General features: G+C 38.5%; 1 protein-coding gene across 1 annotated transcript; it reads left to right on the top strand.

Moving 5' to 3' along the window:
* The first annotated feature begins 10 nt into the window (after positions 1-10).
* Gin1 (gypsy retrotransposon integrase 1) lies at positions 11-24,532 on the top strand. The gene is made up of 7 exons (XM_051190869.1): positions 11-104; positions 8,493-8,638; positions 10,548-10,741; positions 12,580-12,885; positions 14,613-14,972; positions 15,792-16,074; positions 23,864-24,532. The coding sequence occupies exons 2-7, from the start codon at positions 8,500-8,502 to the stop codon at positions 24,136-24,138; spliced, it is 1,557 nt and encodes a 518-aa protein (XP_051046826.1). The 5' UTR covers positions 11-104; positions 8,493-8,499; the 3' UTR covers positions 24,139-24,532.
* Positions 24,533-24,534: the final 2 nt, after the last annotated feature.

Here is a 24,534-nt window from a genome sequence, read left to right as displayed (position 1 = left end):
CCGTCCGCCACCCCTCCCACACCCCCGTAGTTCCGCTTCCGGCAGCACCAGATAAGTCGCGAGAGGAGAGTTAAAGCCTGCCGTTTGCATTTAGGACCACTTCGGTGAGTGGTCGTTCTAGTGTGCTGTGTCAGACTTTTTTTTTTTCCTTCCTTTTTTTTTTTTTGTTTTTTTTTTTTTTTAGAAGTGAGGCGTAGCCTGATAAAAACTTTAAAACGGACCCCCTGGACCGCTCTCAGGAAAGGGTTTGGCTAGGCGGAGGTTTCGCGCAGGCGCCGTTGGGGCGGGAGGGCCTGGAGCTTTGCAGCGGGACCTGGCTGCTGGCTGCAAGGCGAGCGAGGGCTGTTGGGCTCAGGGAGTTGGCGACTCTCTGGGATTGAGCTGTCAACGGTCGTGTCCTTGCTTATGCAAGGATTAGCCGAACCTTGCCCCCAGGAGTCAGTTAACGAGCTGTCAGATGCCTGCGGAGCGCTCCCTCGCTGGCGGCGGCCAATGCCCGGCTCCATTCTCAACTGCGCCCGGGCGGCTTGGCTGATGCTCGCCCAGCATTACAGTCACAGGCAGTGTGCAAACCTACACAGGAGGAAAGCAGTGAGCTCGAGGGGGAGTCTGAACACGTAGCTTTGAAGGAAAAAAAAAAAATGCACTTTTAACGTCTCACTGAAGTTCTTCCGTGAGTTTTCAAAGCGCTCGTGAATTTGTCCTGTAAGGCAGATGGAAGTAAAGGGATTTCTTGTTAAACAAATGTAAGCGCTTAAGTGAGACAGGTTACAGAATGTGCTGGAGTATTGCCTCCCAAGCCTTGTCCCACTTATAATGTATATAATGCTGGCGGTTCCGTTTTCAGAGGTTAAACTAGAATAATTAAGAAGTCAGAATTCTAATCCCGAATTACTGTGTTAGGACATTACACGTTTTGTGTTTTTAATGCAAACGTGCTGTAGGCTCTCCTCGAGTTCAACGGTAGCTTCGTGGTTAGTAGGTATGGTATGGGGAAACAAATCCTCACTCAAAGGGCTATTTAATAGCTTTAACTTTATTTGATACATAAGATAAAATTATTCAAGAAGCTAAGCAATATGTCTCAGTATTATTTAACATACAAGAAGCATGGTGTGGAAAAAAAAAGTAACCACATATCCTGCTCATCTTGAAACACTGAAAGTTGTGATGGGCCATCTTCAATACCTTTTCTAAAAGTCCTAAAAGATTCTTTATGTGTGTGATTCCCCCCCCCCCATTTTATGCAGTTACTGTTTTTCCTTTTCATCTGTCTCTATCTTCAGAGCCAGCAGTTGATGGACTACATTATAAATAGTAATATAAATCATTATACATTATATACAACCAGGAGGCTGAGGCAGGATGATCACCATGAGTTTGGAGCCAGCTCCATCTACCTAGCAAATTCCAGGATAGCATTGGTTACAGATACCCTTAAAAACATAAAAATACAAAAGAACAAAGTAAGTAATTCCTCTTGCCAGGTCATCTGAATTTCACTATTAACAGTAAGACGTAGATATTTTTCTAACATATTAATTACATTAATAAAAAGATTTTAAAAGTCTCTTTTGGTAGAAAGACTTTGAGAAAGTTCTATTTAAACAACTTGATTGAAAACATACAAATATAACGATGATTATATATCATTTTACCATTTGCAGAAGACTTTTAAACCCATTATTTCATTGATCTTTTTGTTTTTGGAAAAGGAAGAACAATTATGTCTCTCCCCTTCCTCCCCTTCCCCTACACACACACTCAACACAATCACTGAGAGCTAGGTACATGTCCTACACCTGGAATGCTGACTCCCAGTCCATTCATGTCTTCCAAACGTGCCCTACATGTATGATTGTATATTCTCACCAGCAGTGCAAACGTCTCTGGTTTTGTTGTCTGTGTTTGTGTATTCATGTCCTCATGTGGCTGTACTTGACATTTTCCCCTATCTCATGATGCTGAGTATTTCTCACATGCCTATTACCGGTATCTTTTTTTCCCGATGTTCGCTTTCTTGACAAGCTTTGAGGGTCCCTCCTCAACTTGGGGCCGCAAATATTATTCCCTCAATTATTTTTCTTAGCAGTGTCTTTTTGAAAACTTTTAACCCCATCCTTCAGAAGCAATGCTTACTGCTTAGTCTAACTGACATTCATTTTATGTTATGCGTTTTTCTTTTCTGGAACTACTGTCTGTCATTTTAGCTCATAAGTATGGGTCTGTGGCCAGTTTTGAGCTACGTTTTACATGTACTGTGAGATATGAATTGAAGTTCACTTTTTTTTATATACAGATGTTTAGTTGGTCTAACATTTCTTGAAAGCTGTCATTTCTTTGGTACTTTTGTCGAATATCATTTTACCATATGCGAGTGACTATTTCTAGATATTGTTCTGTCTGATGGATCGGATCCACAGTTGTCATTTTACTAGTCCCACGGTCTTAAGATCCAGTGTGAAAATTTTTACGTAGATCTTTTTCGCAGTCATTTTAACCCTTCTAAGCCTTTTGATTTTACTTAACAATTTAGCTTTAACTTAACTGGGTTTTTCAAAAGATAGGGTACTTCATTCTGAACTGTCTATAAAAAGTCTAGAGTATGAAATACTGTAAGTCACACCCTTCCTAACAAAGAAGAAAAAACTAGATAACTGCTTCAACTTGTCAATTCTCCTCAAATTGGGATTGCATTGCATCTGTAAATGGATTTGAAGGGAATTGGAGTGTTAAGGAATTATCTAATTTTCAATCTTGTCTTCTTTGTGTTAAATGTTGTCCCTACCTTCTAAAGAACATCATGCCTTCAGTCATGAGTTTTCATCCCTCTGTTTCCAATGGCCTGTAGTAGCCCTTTTATTAGAAGTAACCTTTTTCTATTATACCCTTCATGAAAGCCAAATCTCTTTTTATTTATTTACCTACTTATTTTCTTGAGCTATAAGATAAGCAAAGCAAAGCACAGCAAATAAAAAGTATACAAATAGGAAAGGAAGAAATCAAAGTATAATGATTCTATCTATTCTACACATATATAATGATTCTATATATTCTATACATAAAAGACCCTAATGACTCTCATCAGAAAACTCGTGGGTTGGTTAAAACACTTTGAGCAAATGACAGGGTAAAAACTTAACACGCAGAAATCTGTAGCCTTCCTGTATGATGAAGAGACATGTCGAGAAAGAGAATGGGAAAGGTTTCCACTCATAGTCCTCTAAATCTCAACAACACAACCTTGGAATAAACTTCAACAACGAGGTGACAGGCCTCTGTAACACAGACCTTAGAATAAGGCCTGGTGTGCTTGTGCCTTTAATCCCAGTGCTTGGGAAGCAGAGGTAAGCAGATTTGTGTGAATTCAAGGCCAGCCTGGTGTACAGTACATAGAGAGTTCTAGACCATGCATGGTTTCACAGTGAGACCCTGTCTAAAAAGCAAAACAAAAGCAAAAAGCAACCTAGAAGAATCCCATGCATTGCTATGCTCTTGGATTACAAGAATCTGTGCTATGAAATGACATTTACCAAAAGCAATGTGACCCAATGCCATTCTTCACAGAAATACTTAAGTCAAAACTCATTTAAAAACGCAAAAGCCCTCAAAGTAGTCCAACCAATCCTGGGCAAAAGTTAAGAAGGGTGGAAAGTATCACCATGTCTGATTTCTAGTTACATCACAGAACCATAGTAACAAAGCCAGCATGGTACTGGCACAAACTTAAAAGTTCCAGATCTGAACCTATGCAGCTATGGCCAAGTGATTTTTGACAGAGATGCCAAAAATTCTTGTAGTAAAGACAACTTCCTTAGCAAGCGGAGATTTCCTTAGAAAACTGGAAATCTACCTGCAGAAGAATGAAACCTCGATCCTTATCTCTTACCTTGCATAAAACTTTGGGTGTGTTAAACAAAGACTTTAACATCAAACCTGAAACTCTGAAATTGCTAGATGGAAAAGTAGGGAAAATACATCAAGATATGCATAGGCTTATGTGAGGACTTCCTGAATAGGACTCCAGTTATTCAGGAAATAAGGCCAACAATCAAAAGTGACACTGGAATAGTTGAGATGGAGAATTGCCTGATGGACAAGTGTCTCAGAAAGCCTCTGGGGAAATAACTAGATGACATCAATTGAGGTGGAAAGACCTAGTGTAATGGCATCTAAGCCCTAAAGTTCCTGGTACTCAGCCTGCTAGGAGAGTGCAGGGCCCCCAGCTGCCTCACTCCCGCTGGCTGACTCCCTGTCATGGTCACTGTGCTTTCCACCTGTGAACCAGAACAAGCGAGTGTTCCCTCCAGTGCTCTCGCCAAGTATTTTGTAGCAGCAGTGACAAAAGTAGTCAATACCGGCACCTCACAGAATCAAAAGCTTCTGTCCAGCAAAGGGAACTGTGGAGTGGAGAGGCAGCCTGCACAACAGGGAAAATAATGCCAAGGTATACCTCTGGTAGAGAATTACTACAAAGAAATCAAAACACAAAAATAAATAAGCAATCCAGTTTTATAAATGGGTTATGGATGGAGCAGAAAATTCTCAAAATAGAAACACAAATAGATATAGCTAATTTTTAAAAAATTGTCTCATGGCTTTAGCCACCAAGTAATTGCAAGTTAAAACAAATTTGAAATTCCATCTTTGACCAGTAAGAGTGGCCATCATCAAGAAATCAAGTGACAGCAAAAGCAGGCCAAGGATGTGAGCAAAGGGTACTCTTACTCAGTTTTAGTGGCAGTGTAAACTAGTACAGACACTACGGAAATAAGCTAGGGAACTTCTCACAAAACCAAACATAGAATTCTTATATTACCTAGCTACATAATTTTTGGGTGTATACCAAGGGTCTCTGTATCTTCTCATAATAGTAAGGAAATCGAATGAGTACAGATGTCCATTGTGGAACGTGTGGGTACTGATTATCTAGAACATGCTGTCTTGGGGTTTCTATTGCTGTGAAGAGACCCCATGAGCAGCTCTCATGGAAAAGATTTATCTGTGGTGGTGCACTCTACAGCTCAGAGGTTTAACCCCTTACCATCATGGAGGGGCATGGCAATGTGCAGGCAGACATGGTGCTGGAGAAAGTGATGCGTTCTTACATCTTGTCACACAGGCAACAAGAAGTGATCAGTCTGAGAAACTGGCTTGAGCATATATGAGACCTCACAACCTGCCTCTACAGTGACACACTTCTTCTAACAAGGCCACAGCTCCTAATAGTGCCACTACTTTTGGGGGCCATTTTCCTTCAAAGCCCAACACATACATGCCATGGAATTTTTGTTCAGCCATAAGAGACTTGAAGTTACAAAATTTTCAAAGACAAACATAAGAAATGTTACTGGAAAACATTGTCTTAAGTTAGTTTAGGCTGACATATATGTTCTCCCGTGTTTGAACCTTTTCTTCCCAGCTTCTAATTCTAAGACAGAAGTGTGTTAATGTAGGATTGATTATGTGTAGAGACCAAGAAAGTAGAAAGGAGTCCGTGAGAGGGGAGGAGGCTCTATGGGACGGTGATGGAGAGCAGTCAAACACAGGTGATATGAGAGTTGGAAAGAGAATAGTGACAACAGAGAGGGTTACGAGGAATAGGGAGACGTGGGAGAGAACTAGGTAAAGAGTAGGACTAACAGGAACTAAGTATGAAAGAAAAACCCATAATGAAACCTACTACATTGTAAGCTACTTAAAGCATAAAATTTAAAAAACAAAATTGATTGTAGTAAAGTACTCGTCTTATTGACCTGGACCAACAGGTTCTTCAGTGGTGGAGTGGGAGAGGATGACAAGATAACAAAGGTAGGAAACCAGGATCAGGGGCTCTTGCGTAAGCTGCTGCTTCATGCCGAGCAAGATTATTAAGAAGCAGGGCGTTTGTATACAGATTTTAGGGGAGAAATGGGACATGGTCAGTGGAAAGCTGTCACACAAAGGGACAAAGCAGGAAGCTAATCGAGCAGTGTTGCACAAAGGGAACACCAGGTATCTCAAGAGCATCACAGGCTGAGCACACAGAGACCTCGGCACTGATAGCCATGGCTCTATACAGTAGGAAGAGTTGGGTTTTGAAGATCTAAGGCCACAGCTCCTCCAGATCTTGCCCTTGCACATATCCCAGACTTTAGAGAAGGAACTATGTTCCTGCATACAGCAGGCCCCAAGGGAACGCTCCAGTGTGATGGCCTCAGCCTGTTACTGCCTCTGCCAAGCACGTTTCTGAGTTAAGAGAAGGAGCTATGGAACTTAATTTATCTATCTGCCACCCATAGCCTCGTTTCCTGGAAACCCCCATTGTAATTTCCGCTTCTATGAATTTGACAGTATTTGTCTTTTTTAAAATTCCACTTAGCATACCATCTTTTTTTTTAAAGGCAGAATAATAGCACACACAGTGGTGTGTACATGCCATCTTATTTTATTATTTATTTGTTTTTTGGACTTGTCTGTCAAGGGGCACTTTGATCCTTTCCATTTTCCAACTACTATGAATAATGTAGTTTGAGCTTAGCTTTCAAAGTAATCACTAACCCCACTATAAAGTGAACTTCATGAGAATTATCATTATTGTTGCTCTAGTTTGTGTCTGCCATGTGCCATGTGCAAGATACTTGGTAGAGTGTGTATGTGTTTCTGTCTGTCTGCCTGTCTTTGTATGTACACTGTGCGTATAGTGGGACTCAGGTTTAAAACCCAGGGCCTTTTACACTGCACTACTGAGCTACATGCCCTGTTGTGCTTCATTCTTTTACAGATGATTTAGAAACCATGAGAGCTGCATTCGCCATTTGTTTGAAGTATAGCCATCTACTGTAAAATGACTAGTGTCTTTAGTTGAAAGTGGCTCATGCAAGGGTCTGCAATGTGTGCCTCTATTTCTAAGACTTAGGGCTAGGAGAAGGATAACAAGTCCCAGGGCAAACCTGAGCTTCATCAAAACCTTTCCTCCAAAAAGGTAAATTAAAACTCATTGTTTGGTGATAATACTTTATAGCTGAATTAACCTATTTGTAGGTTCTGATGGGACTATCTTAGCATTGCGGAATTTTTACATTATAGTGGCGTCCAATTTGATGGAGGCAATTTCTCAGTTGAGTCTCCCTTTTCCCTGGTAAGTCAAGTTGACAACCAAGATTAGTTGTTACAATCCCTAGGAACTTTAATTAGATCAGTAAACATCCAAACTGTCTTTAGAATTTTGAAATTGGGATCAGAGTTCGAGCAGGAAGCAGAAAATACATTCTCAGGATTCTTGAAAGAACTGTAGTGGTGCTTCTGTTTTCAGAGGTGTGGAGAGAAGTAAACCCAAGAGGATTAGCAGCATGGATCAAAATGGCTGCTCTGAGACTGAAGTTTCTAGGGAGGAGGCGAAAGAAAGGGTGGGGTTGGGGGGTGGGGCTCTCAGCAGGACTCTGGAGAGCTGAGCTTTTCCTAATGAGCTCAGACCTAGCTGGAGAGATGACTCGTGGTTAAGAGCACTGACTGCACTTTAAGAGGACCCTGGTTCAATTCCCAGCACTCATGGAACCTCACAACTGCCTGTAACTCCAGTTCCAGGAATTAAGACACCCTCATACCAATGTACATGAAGTTAAGTTAAAAAGAAAAAAAAAATAACAGACAAACAAAAAAAGCACCTAAATGCCATGACTTCTGCATTCTGATTCCCCTTGTCCTAGCCTTAAGTCATTGCCTATTGGAAAACAACAAACAAAAATGGTCTCATAGAGCTTGGCAGTCAGGAATAAAAGACCAAAAATTAGTCTGATTAGTCTGGATGGTTGAGTTGATCACCAACTAGGTAACTGCCATAGTTTTGTCACTGAAAATGTGGAAAAATTGTTTTTCCTTTTCCTTTAAAAAAAGTCCTCATATTTATTAATGATGGTCCATAATGGAAAAGGGCATTGCTTTTTTTGTTCTTGCCACTTTCTTAAAAGAAAGCTAGGTTTATATACGGTTCAGAGCATATGGAATCTGGTTGCTAAATGACTATCATTTATCATTTATAAAAGACATCAAATGTGATTTGAGTAGAGTTCTGTTTTTACTTTGCAATAATCTTGAATGTGCACGCATTTTAAGGTAATGCGTGATTATGTTTAGCTCCTTAAAGACTACATTGCAAAATCAACCTCTGTGAATAACATTTCTTTGGATGCTGACAAGAGACTCCAGTCAAGCTTCTGAAGTACACTGACTCATTTCCTTCTTCTTCCTAGTCTTCCAGAAGTTTTCAGCATTTCATATATCACATGGAAAGAGACAAGATAATTTGTCGTGATGGATCTGAAAAGTGGCACTCAGATGTTTAGTTTGTAGACGGCACTCCGCCCTGTTCTGTGCTGCAATTATCTCCCTCACAGATAATATTCTGGGAGTGCTCATTCCGTGCATAAGCAGAAATGTGACAGAAGCCTGCACTGAAATAGCAAAGGAATTAGCCTGCCATTTCAGCAATGTCTCTAAATAATCTTCCCTAGGTTCACGATGGTCCGTAGTGGGAAGAATGGTGACCTTCATCTCAAACAGATTGCATATTATAAACGGACAGGCGAATATCATCCCACTACACTGTCAAGCGAGAGAAGTGGCATAAGACGAGCAGCCAAGAAATTTGTCTTCAAAGGTGAAATTAATGTCTAAACCTTAAGTTACAGATTATTTCCCATGAGTGTCCGTAGAATCCTGGGAAATTGTCTAGTAGTTGACGATTGCTAAGCGTTATCGGCTGAATTGAAGATCATAGTCGAAAGTAACATAAAAATCACAGTCAAGCTAAGAGAAGGCCGGTATGCATGAAAGAAGACCCTCTAGGGGGCTGGAGAGATGACTCAACAGCAAAAAGCAAGTCAGCTTCCAGCACCCGTGGGCAGCTCACAGCCCTCTCCAACTGTAGCCCCAAGGGAACCTGGGCCTCTGGTCTTGGTTTGTTTCAGCACTCACAAATGCACATAGTCACACACACACACACACATAATTTAAAAAATAAATGTGGAAAAGGAAAGAAAATGACTAAATTGTAGCTCAAAAGAAATAACCGTGAACATTACCCAAATCATTTCTCTTGCTTTTGCCACCTACTGGCCCTGGTCTGATTCCCCTGCAGGCACTGGTGCCCAGAGTTGAGGGAGCTAATTGATTGATGCTCAGGATGAGAATGCTAACAGTTAACTCTTTCGCTTACTAAGGTGACAGAGTGGAAGAATCTAACTGTTCATAGCGGACTGTACCCACACACCCGACCTCCCCCGGCAGGGCACCATAAGTTATTCTCAGGGTTAGGTTTGTTTTCTTGCCTGACACTCCATCCGTACATCAAGTATTTGAGAAGCAGTGGGGGTAATTATGAAAGCCTATGACAGCTTTCCCTCCTCTTCCCCTCCTGCAGCAGAGAAAGCAAACTGAGCACGAGATAATCAAAGGCACAGTCAACAGACAACTAAGTAAATGTTAGTACTGGTAGTGGCAGTTTTGCCTAGAGATACAGCATTGGGCTTTTTGCAGATCAGGTCAGAATATAAGGTCATAAATTCTAAAGATATAAATAAATGCCTGTTCATGTCTCCCTATACAGAGTCCTGTCCGTAACTCCTATTCTTAGCAACAGGCAGAGCTCCTACACTAAGGTGGAGATGCGCTCATCCATTCGTCATTTGTTGAAGTGTTTATTGAATTTCTGTGGTGTACAGTCGCATCCTAGGCCCTGGCATATACTAACGGGTAGACAGGGATTCAGTTTTCTGGTTGCCTACCTACAAATACCTCTGTGCTTATTAGTAGTCACCTGGTATCCTACGGTGTTGTCTGGAGTCTGCTTAGCCACCCCTTATGGACTGGAGAGAGAATGATTGTCCCTGCTCCCTGCTTGTCCCTCTGCTTGGGTACCCTGCAAGGAAAGGAGAACCGAGAGTTGTGTGTTATTGCCACCATGCCTTTCCTCCCCTCCCCTTTGCTCAAGTCAGAACTAAGGGAAATAAGGGGGCAGGGGGTGCTCACACCAAACAAACAAACAAACAAACAAAAAAACCCAGTTATAATGATTTTGTACCATGAGTGCCTTAGAATAGTAACTTAAAGTGTTACTTTTGTTTATGCTCGGGAACATTTGTTTAATGAGGCAAAGATGTGTTTCATTAAATAAAATTCACCTGCTGTCAGGAGCCTGGGTCAGCAACTAGCAGGCAGGAAAGTGTAGGGGGGAGCCAGGTGGAGAGGGGTTGATAATGAGGGGCGAGACAACATCGAGGACTTCATTTTATAACCTACGCCATTGGTAATGGCGCCTGCAAGTATTTCCCTCATTGGAGTCCTCCCATAGAAAGGCTATTTCATATTCTCAGTTATCACAAGCTTACTCCATTTCCACTGACACCCAGGGAATTATGGCAGATGGGGGCCCTTCTGGGTCTTCAGAACGCATGGCAATAAATAAATAAATAAATATCTTCATGGTTTTAAGTTAAGGCTATAGGGGTCTAAACACTGTGGAGCTTGGAAAATTACATGCTTTTTTTTTTTTATGTCATTCATTTCAGAAAAGAAGCTGTTTTACGTTGGAAAAGACAGAAAACAAAATCGTTTGGTAGTTGTTTCAGAAGAGGAGAAGAAGAAAGTCCTAAGAGAATGCCATGAAAACGGCACTGGTATCCATCACGGCATATCCAGAACTCTCACTCTAGTGGAGTCCAGTTACTACTGGACTTCTGTGACCAATGATGTCAAGCAGTGGGTATGGTTTGTTTGTTTACAAATTGTCTTTATTGTCTGTCTAATAAATACAAAGGTCAGTGTCGGTTAAAATGTACTGTGAATATCACCTCTGCCATAAGTACTTTATGTGTTCTTGTATGAAGAAAACATTTAAATTAAAGATAAATTTATTTCTCCTTATAATTATTTTAAACCAGTAGAGTGTAAATTTAGCTAAGGAAATACAATATTTAAGAGGAAATTATTGAGAATTGGAACATTGAGCTCCATTTTGCAGGCCAAATTCAATTAAGGTTGAAATTCTTTTGCTAATTATTAGATCCTTAATGGCAACATGAATGACTTCTTATATGCTCAAAATAAATAATGTTCATAATAAATCAATCCCAGTGTGAATTCTCAGCTCTTGGGTCTATTCCGAAGATAGGAAAATGTCAGATGTCAATGGCAGGAACTACACCTGAATTGTAAGTGTTCAATGCACTCTTTTACAACATTCAGTGAAATAAATAGCAAGTGGTTACAATTTGAGAAAAGATATCATTTTTTAAACACTATTTATAGCTGGTGAATGCATTTAAGTTTGAGAATGAGCATTATCATCGAGAACAATTACGATGAGGCCTTTCCCAGCGCCCTGGCCACTCCCATTTCAGGAGTGCTGATCTGTTTCTTAAAACACTGTCTCTGTCTATTTCCATTAAAAAGAATGACTTTGAGCATAATGAGGGTTTGTGTTTTTACTTTTTGTTTTTAATTATATTTTTAGAATTTGGTTTGAAAATAAGTTCCAAAATGAAAACTCAAATATCTCTTCTTAAACCACTTCTCAGTGGTTCTCAACCTTCCTGACACCTGTCACCCTTTAACATCTTTCCTCATGATGTGGTGACCCCCAGCCATAACATTATTTAATTTCTAGTTCATACCTGTAATTTTTGATTCATAATCAAAAATTTTGTAAATTTTGAATCATAATGTAAATATCTGATGTGCTGGATAACTGATATGTGACCTCCCCCCCCTCCCCCGGGGGGGAATCAGAACCCACAGGTTAGGAAACAATTTACTTAAAACTTCATGAGACCTATTTTTCCCCCCAGGACATAGGGAATTTTCCAGCATCATTGGATATTGTTTGATTAAGATTACAGTTCAGCAAATATTACTAACATAGAAGAATGAAAGAACTTTAGAATAAAAACTGTAGGAAGAAATATCATTTGTATGTATAATTCATTGCATGGCCATGTGCTGACTTGAAACTTACAGAAAATGGAATATTTTATGGTAGCTCATTAGATTTTTTTTTTTTAATGTTTTTCCTTCTCTCCCCTTACGCCCCCCCCCCCATAGAGTTCTTACATAATCCAACTGGATTTGAATTTACCGTGTTGCCTAGACTCTCTGACTACGGAAACCCACAGGCTTCAGCATCCTAAATCAAAGGATTACATAAATGCAGCACAGCTAGCTGTAGAAATGTTTGACATCAATTATAAATAAAATAATAAAAAAAACTTATTCTAAATCTGTTGATTTAATAGATATGTGAGTGTGAACCCAGATTATGTTCCATCCAAATAGGACCCATTGGGATTGTCTTTTAATCGGGGTGGTGATAAGGAAGCCCTGTGGTTTAGCTCTTTGGCTTCCTAGCCACACTGGTGTAGTGACCAGTATTTGCTTGTTGTTCTGATTAAAAGGCTTCATTCAATGGGCTGTTTTCAGCCTGTCAACTTCCTTTCAAACACAGAGTACCTGTTGACTAGTTAAGATTCTGCTTTATAAAACTGCTTTCTGTTATAGTGAATGTTATCACATTCATGTGTGCTTTCCTTGTGTGCCCTTCTGTAGGTATATGCCTGTCAGCATTGCCAAGTAGCGAAAAATACACTTCTGGTGGTGCCTCAACAGCAGCTCCTCACAGTGGGAAGCCCGTGGAGTGTGGTGACCGTTGACCTGATGGGACCTTTTCATACAAGCGACAGAAGTCATGTGTATGCCATAATCGTGACGGATTTGTTCACAAAATGGGTTATGATTTTGCCTTTATGCGATGTTTCAGCGTTGGAAATTTCTAAAGCTATTATCAATATATTTTTCTTATATGGACCTCCTCAGAAAATAGTAATGGATCAAAGAGATGAATTCATTGAACAGGTAGGTCAGAGTGTGCACATCTGGGAGCAGGTACCATTCTCAGTATCTGGCACACAGTTCTTTGTGCTTTGTAGGATATTTAATAATCCAAATAAATTGCTGTAGATATGGAGGTATACAATATATGCTGTTAGATTTGTTGAACTTGAGATTAAGAGAGCAGGATTTTTATTATTACCTTACCACTAAGAAATTGTAAATCTGTCTTTTGATGTCTTCAAATTGAAATGATTGAACCAAATAATATTTATTTATTTCTAGCTTAAGAACAACCAAAAATGAAAATGTAATGAAATAATATTAACTAGAGTGGAATAATTATGTAACATTTATATCATGTTAAAAATATCAAGAACAGTTTCCTATGTGCATATTATATATTTGTATAGGTAACTATGACAATGGGCATACAAACTGAAAGTCTCTTTTAGTAATGCTACAGATTGATAATAACTAAGTCATTCAATAGTCATACAGGAAGACCAAAGTGGAAAACAGCATATAGACGTAGATTCCTCATTCAGTCTTTCATGTCAGCTGTTAATTAAATTAACAAATACAAAATCTGAGTTTTACCAAGCTAGTCATTATAGAGTGAGTGGTCACATGACTTACGTACGGCATAGTCTTCTCCCACATAACAATGGGTCATGCTCAGGCACAAGCAACAGAGAATCCCACTCCCTGGAACCAAAATTGAAATAGAAACTTATTTTGTACTCAAGCAAAGGAAGTGTAAGCTGCATAAGATTGGAGGGAAAGCCATGAGCATCAGTGGGAACTCAAGCTTTCAGCTTCTGTCTTCCTGTCTCTGGAGTGTAGCTGTTGGTCTTGTGCTGACAATGTGGCTGCTGGAGCCCATGCCATAATATTTATAGAGCTTTTCCTTCCTTCTAAATTATTCTGACAGTTATTTGTAGAAAATATTCTTTCAAAGAGATTTTTTTTTTCAGCTGAGGGTAAACTAATTAAAATAACAGAAAATAGGAGAATATCAAAGCAGGGAAGTAGTTGTTTTACATTTTGAGAGACTTTTTGTAAGTGTCCTAAACTCATCCTGAAATCTGTAAAGTGCTGGCCATAAAAATGATCTGTTTTGTAACGAAGACAGTAGTTGCGGTTAAATTCTATGAATCCCTTACTCCTTGCTGAAGGCTGTTGGATTTCTTACAACTTTGTATATGTGCCTAGGCTGCTGTGGGTAGGATTTTTCTCCATTTACAAGTGAAGAGACTAAGTATGGAGGCTCAGTGACTGTGTCATGTGAACTAGTGTCATGAAACATGGTGTCATGTGACCCAGTGGTTCCTTGAAAAAAACAAAACAAAAAACAAAACAAAAAAAAAAAAAAAAAACAACAACAGTATATTGAATTAAAAAGTTACTTGACCACAAGGTTAGTTTTGAACTCTGTCCTTCCATTTCCTTGTTGTGTATGTATATTAAGCCCTTAGACTCCCAAAGCTTAAGCTTGTGTCTTTAGATTGGAGTTATTAGTTATTAATACATCATGAAGTCACCCTGACATTCAGTGACAAAAAAATCACCTTTAAGGTGATGACCAGCACTTAGTAAGGACACAGTCAGTAGAATTTCACCCAAAGTGCTTACACACTTGATCTGAAAGCCCGAGGTCAATGAAAGGTGACACTTGGGTTTCTTGAGCCTTTTTTTAAGCCAGAGGAAAAATATGAACTTTAAACAGCCTTGTTTTCCATATTTTTCAGATAAATACAGAACTGTATAGGTTGTTTGGTACAAAACAGATGGTGATTTCTCATGCTTCTGGAAGTGTCAGTCCCTCTGAAAGTACACCTAACACAATCAAAGCCTTTCTCTGCAAACACTGCGCCGACCACCCCAACACCTGGGATGAGCATCTGCCCGCACTTTCCTTTGCCTTCAATGTCACTCACTCTGAGCCGACCAAAAACACGCCGTACTTCCAGATGTTCAACCGGAGCCCTCTCATGGTGGAGTGCCTTCATGAAGTGGGTGGGGAAAATACAAGCATGTTTGCCAGAATCCTAGCTGCCATTAGAGAGGCGGATGCAGGGTTGGAGAACAAGACACCGTCAGCTGGCCAGGTAATCCGGTCTCTGTGAAGTTCTGCAAAAGAGGGATTATGTTTAAAATCTCAGCACGTGCATGTGTTCATGTATGTGGGCATGATATACCCTTAAGCAAATAAATACATAAATAAATAAAGTAAAAAGGTTTTATCTACCAAGTTCTGCTTATTTTGGTTGAGTAATATGCTTGTTTACTGGTTTTGTGTGTATGTGCTTTATGTAGATGATGTATGTATGTGTGCAGGTATATGTGTACATGTGTGAGCTGTGTGTGGAGGCTGGCAATAGACATACACTGTCTTCCTCACTCGTAGTTTCTGAGCCAAGGTCCCTCACTAAAACTGGGGTGCACCTGGATGAGTTAGTCTCACCCATGTCCCTCAGTTGCTGGGGTTACAGATGTTTGCTATGATGTCCAGGAGGTGCTAGGAATCTGAACTCAGATCCTCATGAGTGTGTGTGTCAGGCATTTACCACTAACAGGTTACCCGATCCCTCAGTAGTCTACTTATAAGCCATGCCATTCTAAGAGGCTGCTGGGGGAGCTATGACTCGGGCAGGACTGGGTAGATGTAGCTTCTAACCTGCATTCTTGTTAGTGGCTGTAGAATTTCATACTCCGTACCTGAACTAGTCAGCCTGCTTTATTTTACCGTCTATAAAAAGAGAGAGTATTGATACTGACTTTAAATAAAGGACTGATTAGGATTCAGTCCTTCATTTCAGTAGCAACTCGGTAAATACCCACTGCCACTAATCTTACCAGCCTGTGTATTTACATCTAACTCCTGTCATGATTGGGTTTGTTTTTTTGTTTGTTTGTTTCATTTACAGATGGAGAACAGCAATATGGAAGAGCCAAGCAAAAGCAAGACTGTTAAAAAGAAAGCAAAGCAGTTAAATCCATTTCACTTGAAAGTGGGTCATGAAGTTTTAAGACAGAGGAAGAACTGGTGGAAAGATGGCCGTTTCCAGTCTGAGTGGGTTGGTCCTTGTGTCATAGACTACATCACAGAAAGTGGGTGTGCTGTCCTGAGAGACAATACCGGGGCCCGACTTAAAAGGCCGATCAAAATGTCCCACCTCAGGCCTTATGTGAGAGAGTCCACCGAGCAAGGTGCGTATCTGTAACTTCTCTACCGCGTTTCTCCTCGAGAAGAGAGATGAGAACTTGAAGCAGACTTTGTTTCCTTCTCTGGTTAAACGGCTTCCCCCTCCAAATTTTATAATGTGTGATAGAGTTCTAGTTCCCCTCTACATTTTATAGTGCTTGATAGAGTCTTTGATCTCCGCAGTAATCTGAATAGGATATGCTTTTACAAACTCACCTTTTTTATACTTTTTTGTTGTTGTTGTTGAAAATGGATATTTTCTTTGGAATATTTTCTGGTTACCTTTCCCCTTTCTCCAACTCCTCCCAGATCCTCCCCATTTCTCACCCACCCAAATCCACTCTTTCTCTCTTATTTGAAAGAAGCAGTAATGGTAGTAGTAGTAGTAGAAGTAGTAGTGGTATATAAAAGCAGATAAGCCAGGATTTTTGTTTGGAATTTTATTGTACTTTTCATAACTGCTATAAAAATGCTGAACCTGTTTCAAAAAAGGAAAGGTTCCATCTCCAGTTTCGCTTTAAATCCTACTACTTCCTGCCTCATTTTTATGTGGAAAACAGCAGCTATGATCATTTAGTGCCAAAGACAGACATATTGTCCAGAATCTAATTGTGAGATAAATGGGGGAACTTTAAAAATGTATTTCCTTTTATGTGCTTGCATAATTAGGTCATGGCTTTGAGATAGGTAATGATGGAAGATAGGGAGTTCCGAGAATGCTGTCAGACTGTAGAATTATCACAGTCCCATAATTATAACAATTATAATTATGGAAATGCTATAATGCCCCAAACAATGCCAATGAGCATTTCGATCTCTAACGTTTTCCTTTATAGGACTTGAATAACATTTTGACATAGTTTTAGACTAAGTCCCTTACTTCTTCAAGATGATTATTATTTTTTTTTTTATTCCTACTGTATTTGTTCCTTCGAGCTTCTCTGAGGTAAGTAAATGAGAGGAAGTTACTTGGTACTCACTTTCTAATTTTGCTTTTTCTGTAAAGGACATAATACATTACACCATTTTCATGCATACATATCATATATTTTGCTCATATATTGAATATATGCTAGATAGTAATGTAGGGACAAAAGGAAAATGGTGCACTAATCCTTTTAGAATGCGACACACATCAAATGGTGATACAATATATTTTTATAATAAGTTACTTAACAGATACAAGTAAATAGCAAGCAATAAGCAATGACCTGTGTTTATCCTATCCCTTTGTTGAGATATGAAGCCCTGTGGTTCTTTTCAGTATGGTAGTTCTGACTTCTAATCTGCGCCTCAGCGCTTCTGTTAGAACTGTCCGTGCTTTCCTTTCTTGTACGGAACCAGTGGCTCTGGTCGCAAACTTTACCTCAGACTGTTCTAACCCTGAACACAGGGGTAATTTCATCCTCCCTGTAAGAGGACAGTACATTCATTCTTGTGTGTTTTCTTACTTCAGAGCCGTTTATAGACTCTCCCTTCTACAAGCTAAGTAGGGACAAAGGGGTTGTTTTGAGTTCTTTAGTCCTGCCAAGATTTCCTCGTTCGCCTTTAGAATGTGTTCCCTTCTCATGGTTTGATATTCATTCATACAAAATTTTCAGGTAAAATGTTGATGTGCCAGGATCTTGTTCAGCATTCTTCAGTTTTCTCTTAACAAAGGAAGTCAATTATTTTCCTTCCTAGTATTTCAGAAACAAGTTGAGAACATAAGTGTCTAAACAGAAGCAATGTAAGAAAATTGTAGTGTTACTATTGGTATGAGCATAGACATTTGAAGTTGATAAGTGGGTTTATTTTAAAATTTCCTATCAGTCATGCTACAAACAAGTGCTTCAATAGTATTTGATCCTTGTGTGTGTGTGTGTGTGTGTGTGTGTGTGTGTGTGTGTGTGTGTGTGGTGTTTCATTGGCAGAAATACAAGGTTAATGTGGTTTACTCTATCCTTTTCCTCAGCATCATGTATTTTCCTAAAAACCTTTCACTCAGCAGCTGACCTTGATGAGTCCCCGAAGTAAATTTAATGAAAACAGTCTCTTTAACCATCAAACATTTGTATTTGACACAAATTTAAACATTCAATAGCCAAAAGGAGTTTACGTATCTGTTTCTGTCTGTCATTTCTCTTTACTACTGTTGATTTCTTGGCTGTGTCAAAGAGTCACAGTCTAAAACAAGTGGACTTATATTGCCAAGTTCCTGTCGTGCTTATCTGGAACCTAACACTGAGCTAACACATTCTGTACTAGGTTAACAGTATTTGTCCTTGCTATTTCGAGCAGGCCTGTTTGCTATTTGCTCTAACTTGATGCTGAGCACTTTTAAGTTCCTTCTTTTGATAAGAGTTTTTAAAAATATATTAGCGTCCCCTTGTAATCATAATCTCGTTTAAAATTGATAGTTTTGTTGTTTACCTACTGTCCCATGCAGCACAGTCTGATTTTTCTTTTATTTGCTTTATTGATGATAGATTTTGGTCTACCTCACTAAAGTTTTAGTCTCGTCCTTTCCTTAATGATTAAGAACCCATTTATGAAATAATTTTCGTTATGAAAGATTCATGTTGCTGCCATAACAATTTGCAACAGATTTAGTACTTCAAACAACACATGTTTAGAATTCCTACTTGGGTGTTATTGTGCTGAAATTAAGGCATTGGCAGTGTCAAGTTTCTAGAATATCTAGAAGAAAAGAGAATGAATTTCTTTGTCCTTTCTAGCTTCTAGATTAGTGATTCTCAACCTTTCTAATGCCACCACCCTTTAATACAGTTCCTTATGTCGTGGTGACCCCCAACCACAAAATTTTTTTTGTTGCTGCTTCATAACTGTAATTTTGCTACTCTTATGATTGTAATGTAAATGTCTGATGTTCAGGGTATCTGACATGGGACTCCCGTGAAAGGGTTGTTCACCTTCCCTGCAACCCACCGCTTGAGAACCACTGTTCTTGATGCTTCCTGTGTTCCTAGCTTAGAGTCTGTTTCTTCTGTTCTCAAAGCCATCAGTGCCCTAAACTTCTCTTGTCTCCCTCTTCTCCACTTGGGAACCTTTCTCTTTTGATGCACCCAAATATTTCAGAATAGTCTCACTAATTTTAAGGTCAGATGATTGGCAGCTTCGTTTTCATGACTACTCAAATTTGTTTGTGCCATGTAAAGCCACATATTCACTGACTCCGGAGTTAATGGGTGTCCAGTTTGGGAGGCTGTTACTGCGCTGATGACAGTTAACAGTCTCGATAAGCAACGCGTCATAATGTCATAGTGCTTTATGACACTATAGCCGGGATCTTCACATCGTTAGTAATGTTGTCTCTTTGTAGCTACATACTCTCCAGACCCAGACTCCATACAGTTCATTACTAGTAGATACTATTAATAGTATAACAATAATAATAATGTAGTACTAAATTATTGTTGTTTTATCATAGAAATGATACATTACAAGAACAATATAGTATAAAAGTTTGAAAATTATCAATTTAATGATTTTGACACCTCACATAAGATTAAGAAAACTAAGTCATGAGAAACCTAATTTACCCAAATACTCAAATTTTGTGATATTTAATTGTAGGTTCCTTCTTAAAAAATTAAATATCTATTTCCTAAATTTAAATGTTTTATTTCTTAAAACCACATAAGATGGCCAGGCAGTGATAGTGCATGCCTTTAATCCCAGCACTTTGGAAGCAGAAACAGTTGTATCTCTGTGAGTTCAAGACCACCTTGGGTCTACTGAGCAAGTTCCAGGACAGCCCCCAAAGCTGCAGAGTAACCCTGTCTCAGAACACCCCCAGAAAAAAACATCTTGAAAATGTCTAGTTTCAAAAAACCCTGAAGACATTCAGGCTCTTGAAAGTTGAAATGATGACCTTTGTTGAATGTGGATTCATCATAATCACAACTGAGTAATAGAATGGGAAAAGAAAAATTTTTTAATATGGTCTGTGCCTCTGCCTTAAAAGTAAGAATGTTAGCTTTTTTAGTTTTTTTTGGTTTTTTTTTTTTTCCTGTATCCTTTCCTCAGGATTCTTATAGACCCACATCAGTATTGACCATGACACAAAAGCTATGTGATGTGTAGTCTTAAACTTTCTACCAGCACATTTTAAGTAGAAAAAGATGAAAATGGTGTCTCTTATTTAACAGTATATGCAAAATATTGGATCTACATACTTGGGAGGTCCCAAAGAGTCTGTCTTTTGTTTATCTTTTTTTGAAATTGAATTATATTTGAAGTAGGTCCAGTTAGACTATAGTTAAAATTGAAACTTATTTGGTCCTTATAGATGAATGAGTTTTTTCTTTAATATATAAACTGGCCTTGGCATTTTCACAGTAATTCTTACAATATGATCCATATTTTTCATAGTTTTATTATAATAAGATACTTTAAAAACCATCTTTTGTGGAAAGGAAAAATGCATGTGTTTGTATATCATACATACATGCATATATACATACACACATATATATGTATATATGGTGAGATTTATTTTCTAAGTGCAAGTAAATGAAAGAAGCTTAAACATAAAGTTCCTGAGCATAGATTAAGAAATCAACTTCTAAGAACTCTGCATCTAGACATTTTCCTCACTGATACATATTTACTGAGCATATTTTTCTAAATTAAGCCAGACTAGATCACTGTGGTGTTGGCTGTTTGTCTAGAGTTACAATAAACTCACTCATCTATACAGAAAAAAAAATCACAGAAAATTCCTTCATCAACTATCTCTGAAAAACACCTTGGAAATTCCCTAAGTGCTATGGTGTCTGCCGTCAATGATGACTTCATCTAACATACTGTAGGTGCAATGATGTCCTTCATCAGTAATGACCTCATCTAATACCTAAGAACTATGGTGTCTGCCTAGTCTATGCCTAGTCTAACATTCCTTAGGTGCTGTGGTGTCTGCTGTCAGTGATGACCCTGTCTAACATACCCTAGAGCTATGATGTCCACCGTCAGTAATGACCTCATCTAGCATACCTAGGTGCTATGGTGTCTCCCATCAGTGATGATATCATTTAACATATAGACATTGATCTTACAGGATTTTTCATGAATAGTTTTAATTCAACAACACTTTCTACCATAACTAGACTTTTAATTGGGCGTATGAACCATCTGGCCTTTTGTATTAAGCATAAGCTAATAAGCAAGCTGCCATGTTAGGTTTCTAATAATACTTCCTCTTTCAAATTCATTGACTATCTCCCATCTTCTTGGTGCTTTTATTAAAAACAGTTCTCACTGATTGAATGATTTGTAGTTTGTCCTTCAAATTTGTTCCTTTTGTATGGCAATTCTCCCACACTATCATACAACCCATTATTTTCTTTCTCCTTGCAACTCTGTGTCCTGTTAATTCCCCCATAAATAATTTATCTTCTCAACTTTTTTCAGTCTGATCACCACATACTCTTTCATAAGAATTTGTAAAGTGTAACTTGGAAAACTTCTCTACACTTAATGCCTAAACATACTTGGCATAATGAACTAAATGACTGTACAAGCCCAAGCTTGTACAGGGTGTGAAATCCTACATAGATAAGCAATAAGGAAAACAGGAAAGTTAAACACTCAGGCTTGTCTCTTCCAAAGAAGGAGATGTTTACCTGTTTCCCACCCAGAACGCTGGAAATAGATGTAGTTTATTAGCTGGGGATGTTTTGCTATCGGTAGGACTAGGCCTCCCTCTAAACCAGACTACTCTATTTGTTTATCCCAGATGTTTCTTCTTACATCCTGAGCATTGCCTCTCAGTCAGTGTGCTTTAGAACAGCCTAGGTACCTTCTAAGTTTGTCTTAATGCCAGAGCAACACCGACTACTACAGGATATTTTGTTTACCTCCTCAGTAATTTTCCCTAGACCCTGATCTTGAGAATCGTTTCTGAATCTACAGTACCCATCTTTATGTAAGAAAGCATATCTACTTTGCAAAGATTTCAGTATCAACATGCCTTATGCTCTGTTGTTCACATGGGATTGAGTTAATTATCAGGAAACACCTTTCCAAACATGTGCCATGCTTAAGTATGGTTACAATAAACTCCCTGGTGTCAGACTCTAGAAGTTTGAATCAGCCAGGCTGCCGTGCTGAACCAGATTTCCTCTTGCCTCTCTTGGATCTTGGTCAAAGTGTTTACAGAGACTCCCACGCAAGTCCATTTATGCCAGCTGTTTATAATGTGGATTTCTATGAGCTACTAAAGTTTATTCATTTTAAGTTTTTAAATGTTTGAACTTCTATAGAGGGTTGATTTTTCCCAAACATACTACCCACTGATGTCTGATCTAACTGGGCAAGTCTTCTTACACTTAGATTGGAGGTTCCTATAAAGGATTGACATCTTCAAGAGAATCTGTTAATATTTGGGAGAAGATTCAGAAAGAGAATACAGGATGCCATAAATCAGCTGTGGTGGATAAGTTCCTATTTGTAATGAATGAGAGTATCAGACCTGGAAGAATTTTTTTAAATTTTATTTTATTTAAATTTGAAAAATTCTTATTTAATACATCAGTCTCAGTTCCCTCTCCCTCCCATTCTCCCATGACCCCCACAATCCCCATCCCATCCCTCTTCTGCTCCATAGAAAGGGTGAAGCCTTCCATTGGGGATCAACAAAGTCTGTCACATCATTTGGGGCAGGGCCTAGGCCCTCCCTGTGTGTCTAGGCTGAGAGAGTATCCTTCTTTGGAGAATGGGCCTGGGAGAATTTTTTTCTATTCTATTCTCTATATTGAAGGAGACTGGTGTTTTGTTATTATTTATTTGTTTATTTATTTTGGTGGTGGAAAGATTTTAATTCTGAACGCTTTCCATCATAATGTAGCCACTCTACACAAATTTAAGAAAGAATTCCTAGCCGGGCGTTGGTGGCACACGCCTTTAATCCCAGCACTCAGGAGGCATTTTGTTATTAATTTAATGACTTATTATTATTAATTTAATGACTTATTTTAAACTTGCTTTCCAGGGAGTTAATGATGAAGTTTGCTAAAGTATAACAAAATACTGACCGGGAAAAGTTCCCTGTAGAGTGTAGATTAGGTAGACTTAGATTCAACTTAGATTCAACTTAATAAAAGTTTTGCTGCTTCATTGGAGCTTTCCCTCCTACACATTCCTGTCACATGAGTCAGAATTTGGCTACTTTATCTTCATCTAGTTTATGGCTTTATAACTCACTGATATAATTGCACTACTGTGAATTCTGTACAAATAGGAGGGCATCTGAAATAAGAAATATAAATATTTAGCAATTCATTTGGCTAAAAGATCATTATTATTCACAGAGAAATGCTCTGTGGATGCATATTAAGGATATCATCAATATCTTCTGTAACTTTGTTTCAACCTATACCACACCTGCTCTTTGTCCTTTCCACTCAAGGAAATAGAAAGCTTTGTTTCAGTATCTTTAATTCTTTATACATCCTTTATATGTGGTGTGTGTGTGTGTGTGTGTGTGTGTACGCACGCATAATTTTGTTCACTTTTGTGTATATTTATTAGATGAGAGGTTTGTTTTTGTTTTAGGGTTTTTTGTTGTTGTTGTTGTTGTTGTTTTTTGAGACACAGTTTCTCTGTATAGCCCAAACTGAGATTTCTGCTTGCCTCTGCCTCCCAAGTGCTAGGATTAAAGACATGTGCTACCATGCCCAGCTTGATAAGAGAGCTTTTCAGAAGTTAATATTTGTAACTAATGTTTATTGCTTTGAGTTTCATTCCTCGGTGTTTGCCTTCAATTCTAAGTTGAAAATTTGATCTCTCTTTCAGACAGTCTTTATCTCTTGCAAGGCTCAGTAGTAGCAGATCACGACTATATTGGATTACCTGAAATCCCAGTTGGAGCATACCAGGCAAATATTCTGGTAGAAGATGCAACTATTGGTGTTGCTGATAATGAATTATTGGCATCAGGCAAGGATCATGAACTCTTGGAATATAGAAATTCCAAGATCTCTGCATTGGTAGAGGATCAGAGTTCTCTTGAGAAACAAACTTTCAGTCTTCTGGATTCTTCAAATCAAGTCCTTGAATACTTAAGTTAGTAAATACCAAAATTATTTTTCAAATGCTTGCTTAGAATGTATATACTCCTAGATTGTAAGCACTTTATTAAAATATGCTGTATAGAAGAAATATCTTAGTACAATATTATTAAATAAATTCTGAAGGCTTATTTTAAACCTATGTAAAGTTGTGACACATTTGAAAACAAACTAATATACCTAACAGACGTATACAATGCTGAGAATTCAGGAATCTCTCAGAGAACAGAAAAAATCCAGTTGCTTCTTTGTAAATAAATTCTAGTAGAAAATTCTCAAACCTTCTTCTAATATTAATACTGCATTTTCTATTCTAAATTTTTTGGTAATATCTCACTTAGAAATAAATTTAAACTGCTTATGGTTTAGTTAATAAATGTTGAATGAACAATAACA

The sequence above is a fragment of the Phodopus roborovskii genome, unplaced genomic scaffold (assembly GCF_943737965.1).
Source record: "Phodopus roborovskii unplaced genomic scaffold, PHOROB, whole genome shotgun sequence".
NCBI classification, from domain to species: domain Eukaryota; kingdom Metazoa; phylum Chordata; class Mammalia; order Rodentia; family Cricetidae; genus Phodopus; species Phodopus roborovskii.
This window is presented reverse-complemented; position numbering and strand designations above follow the sequence as displayed.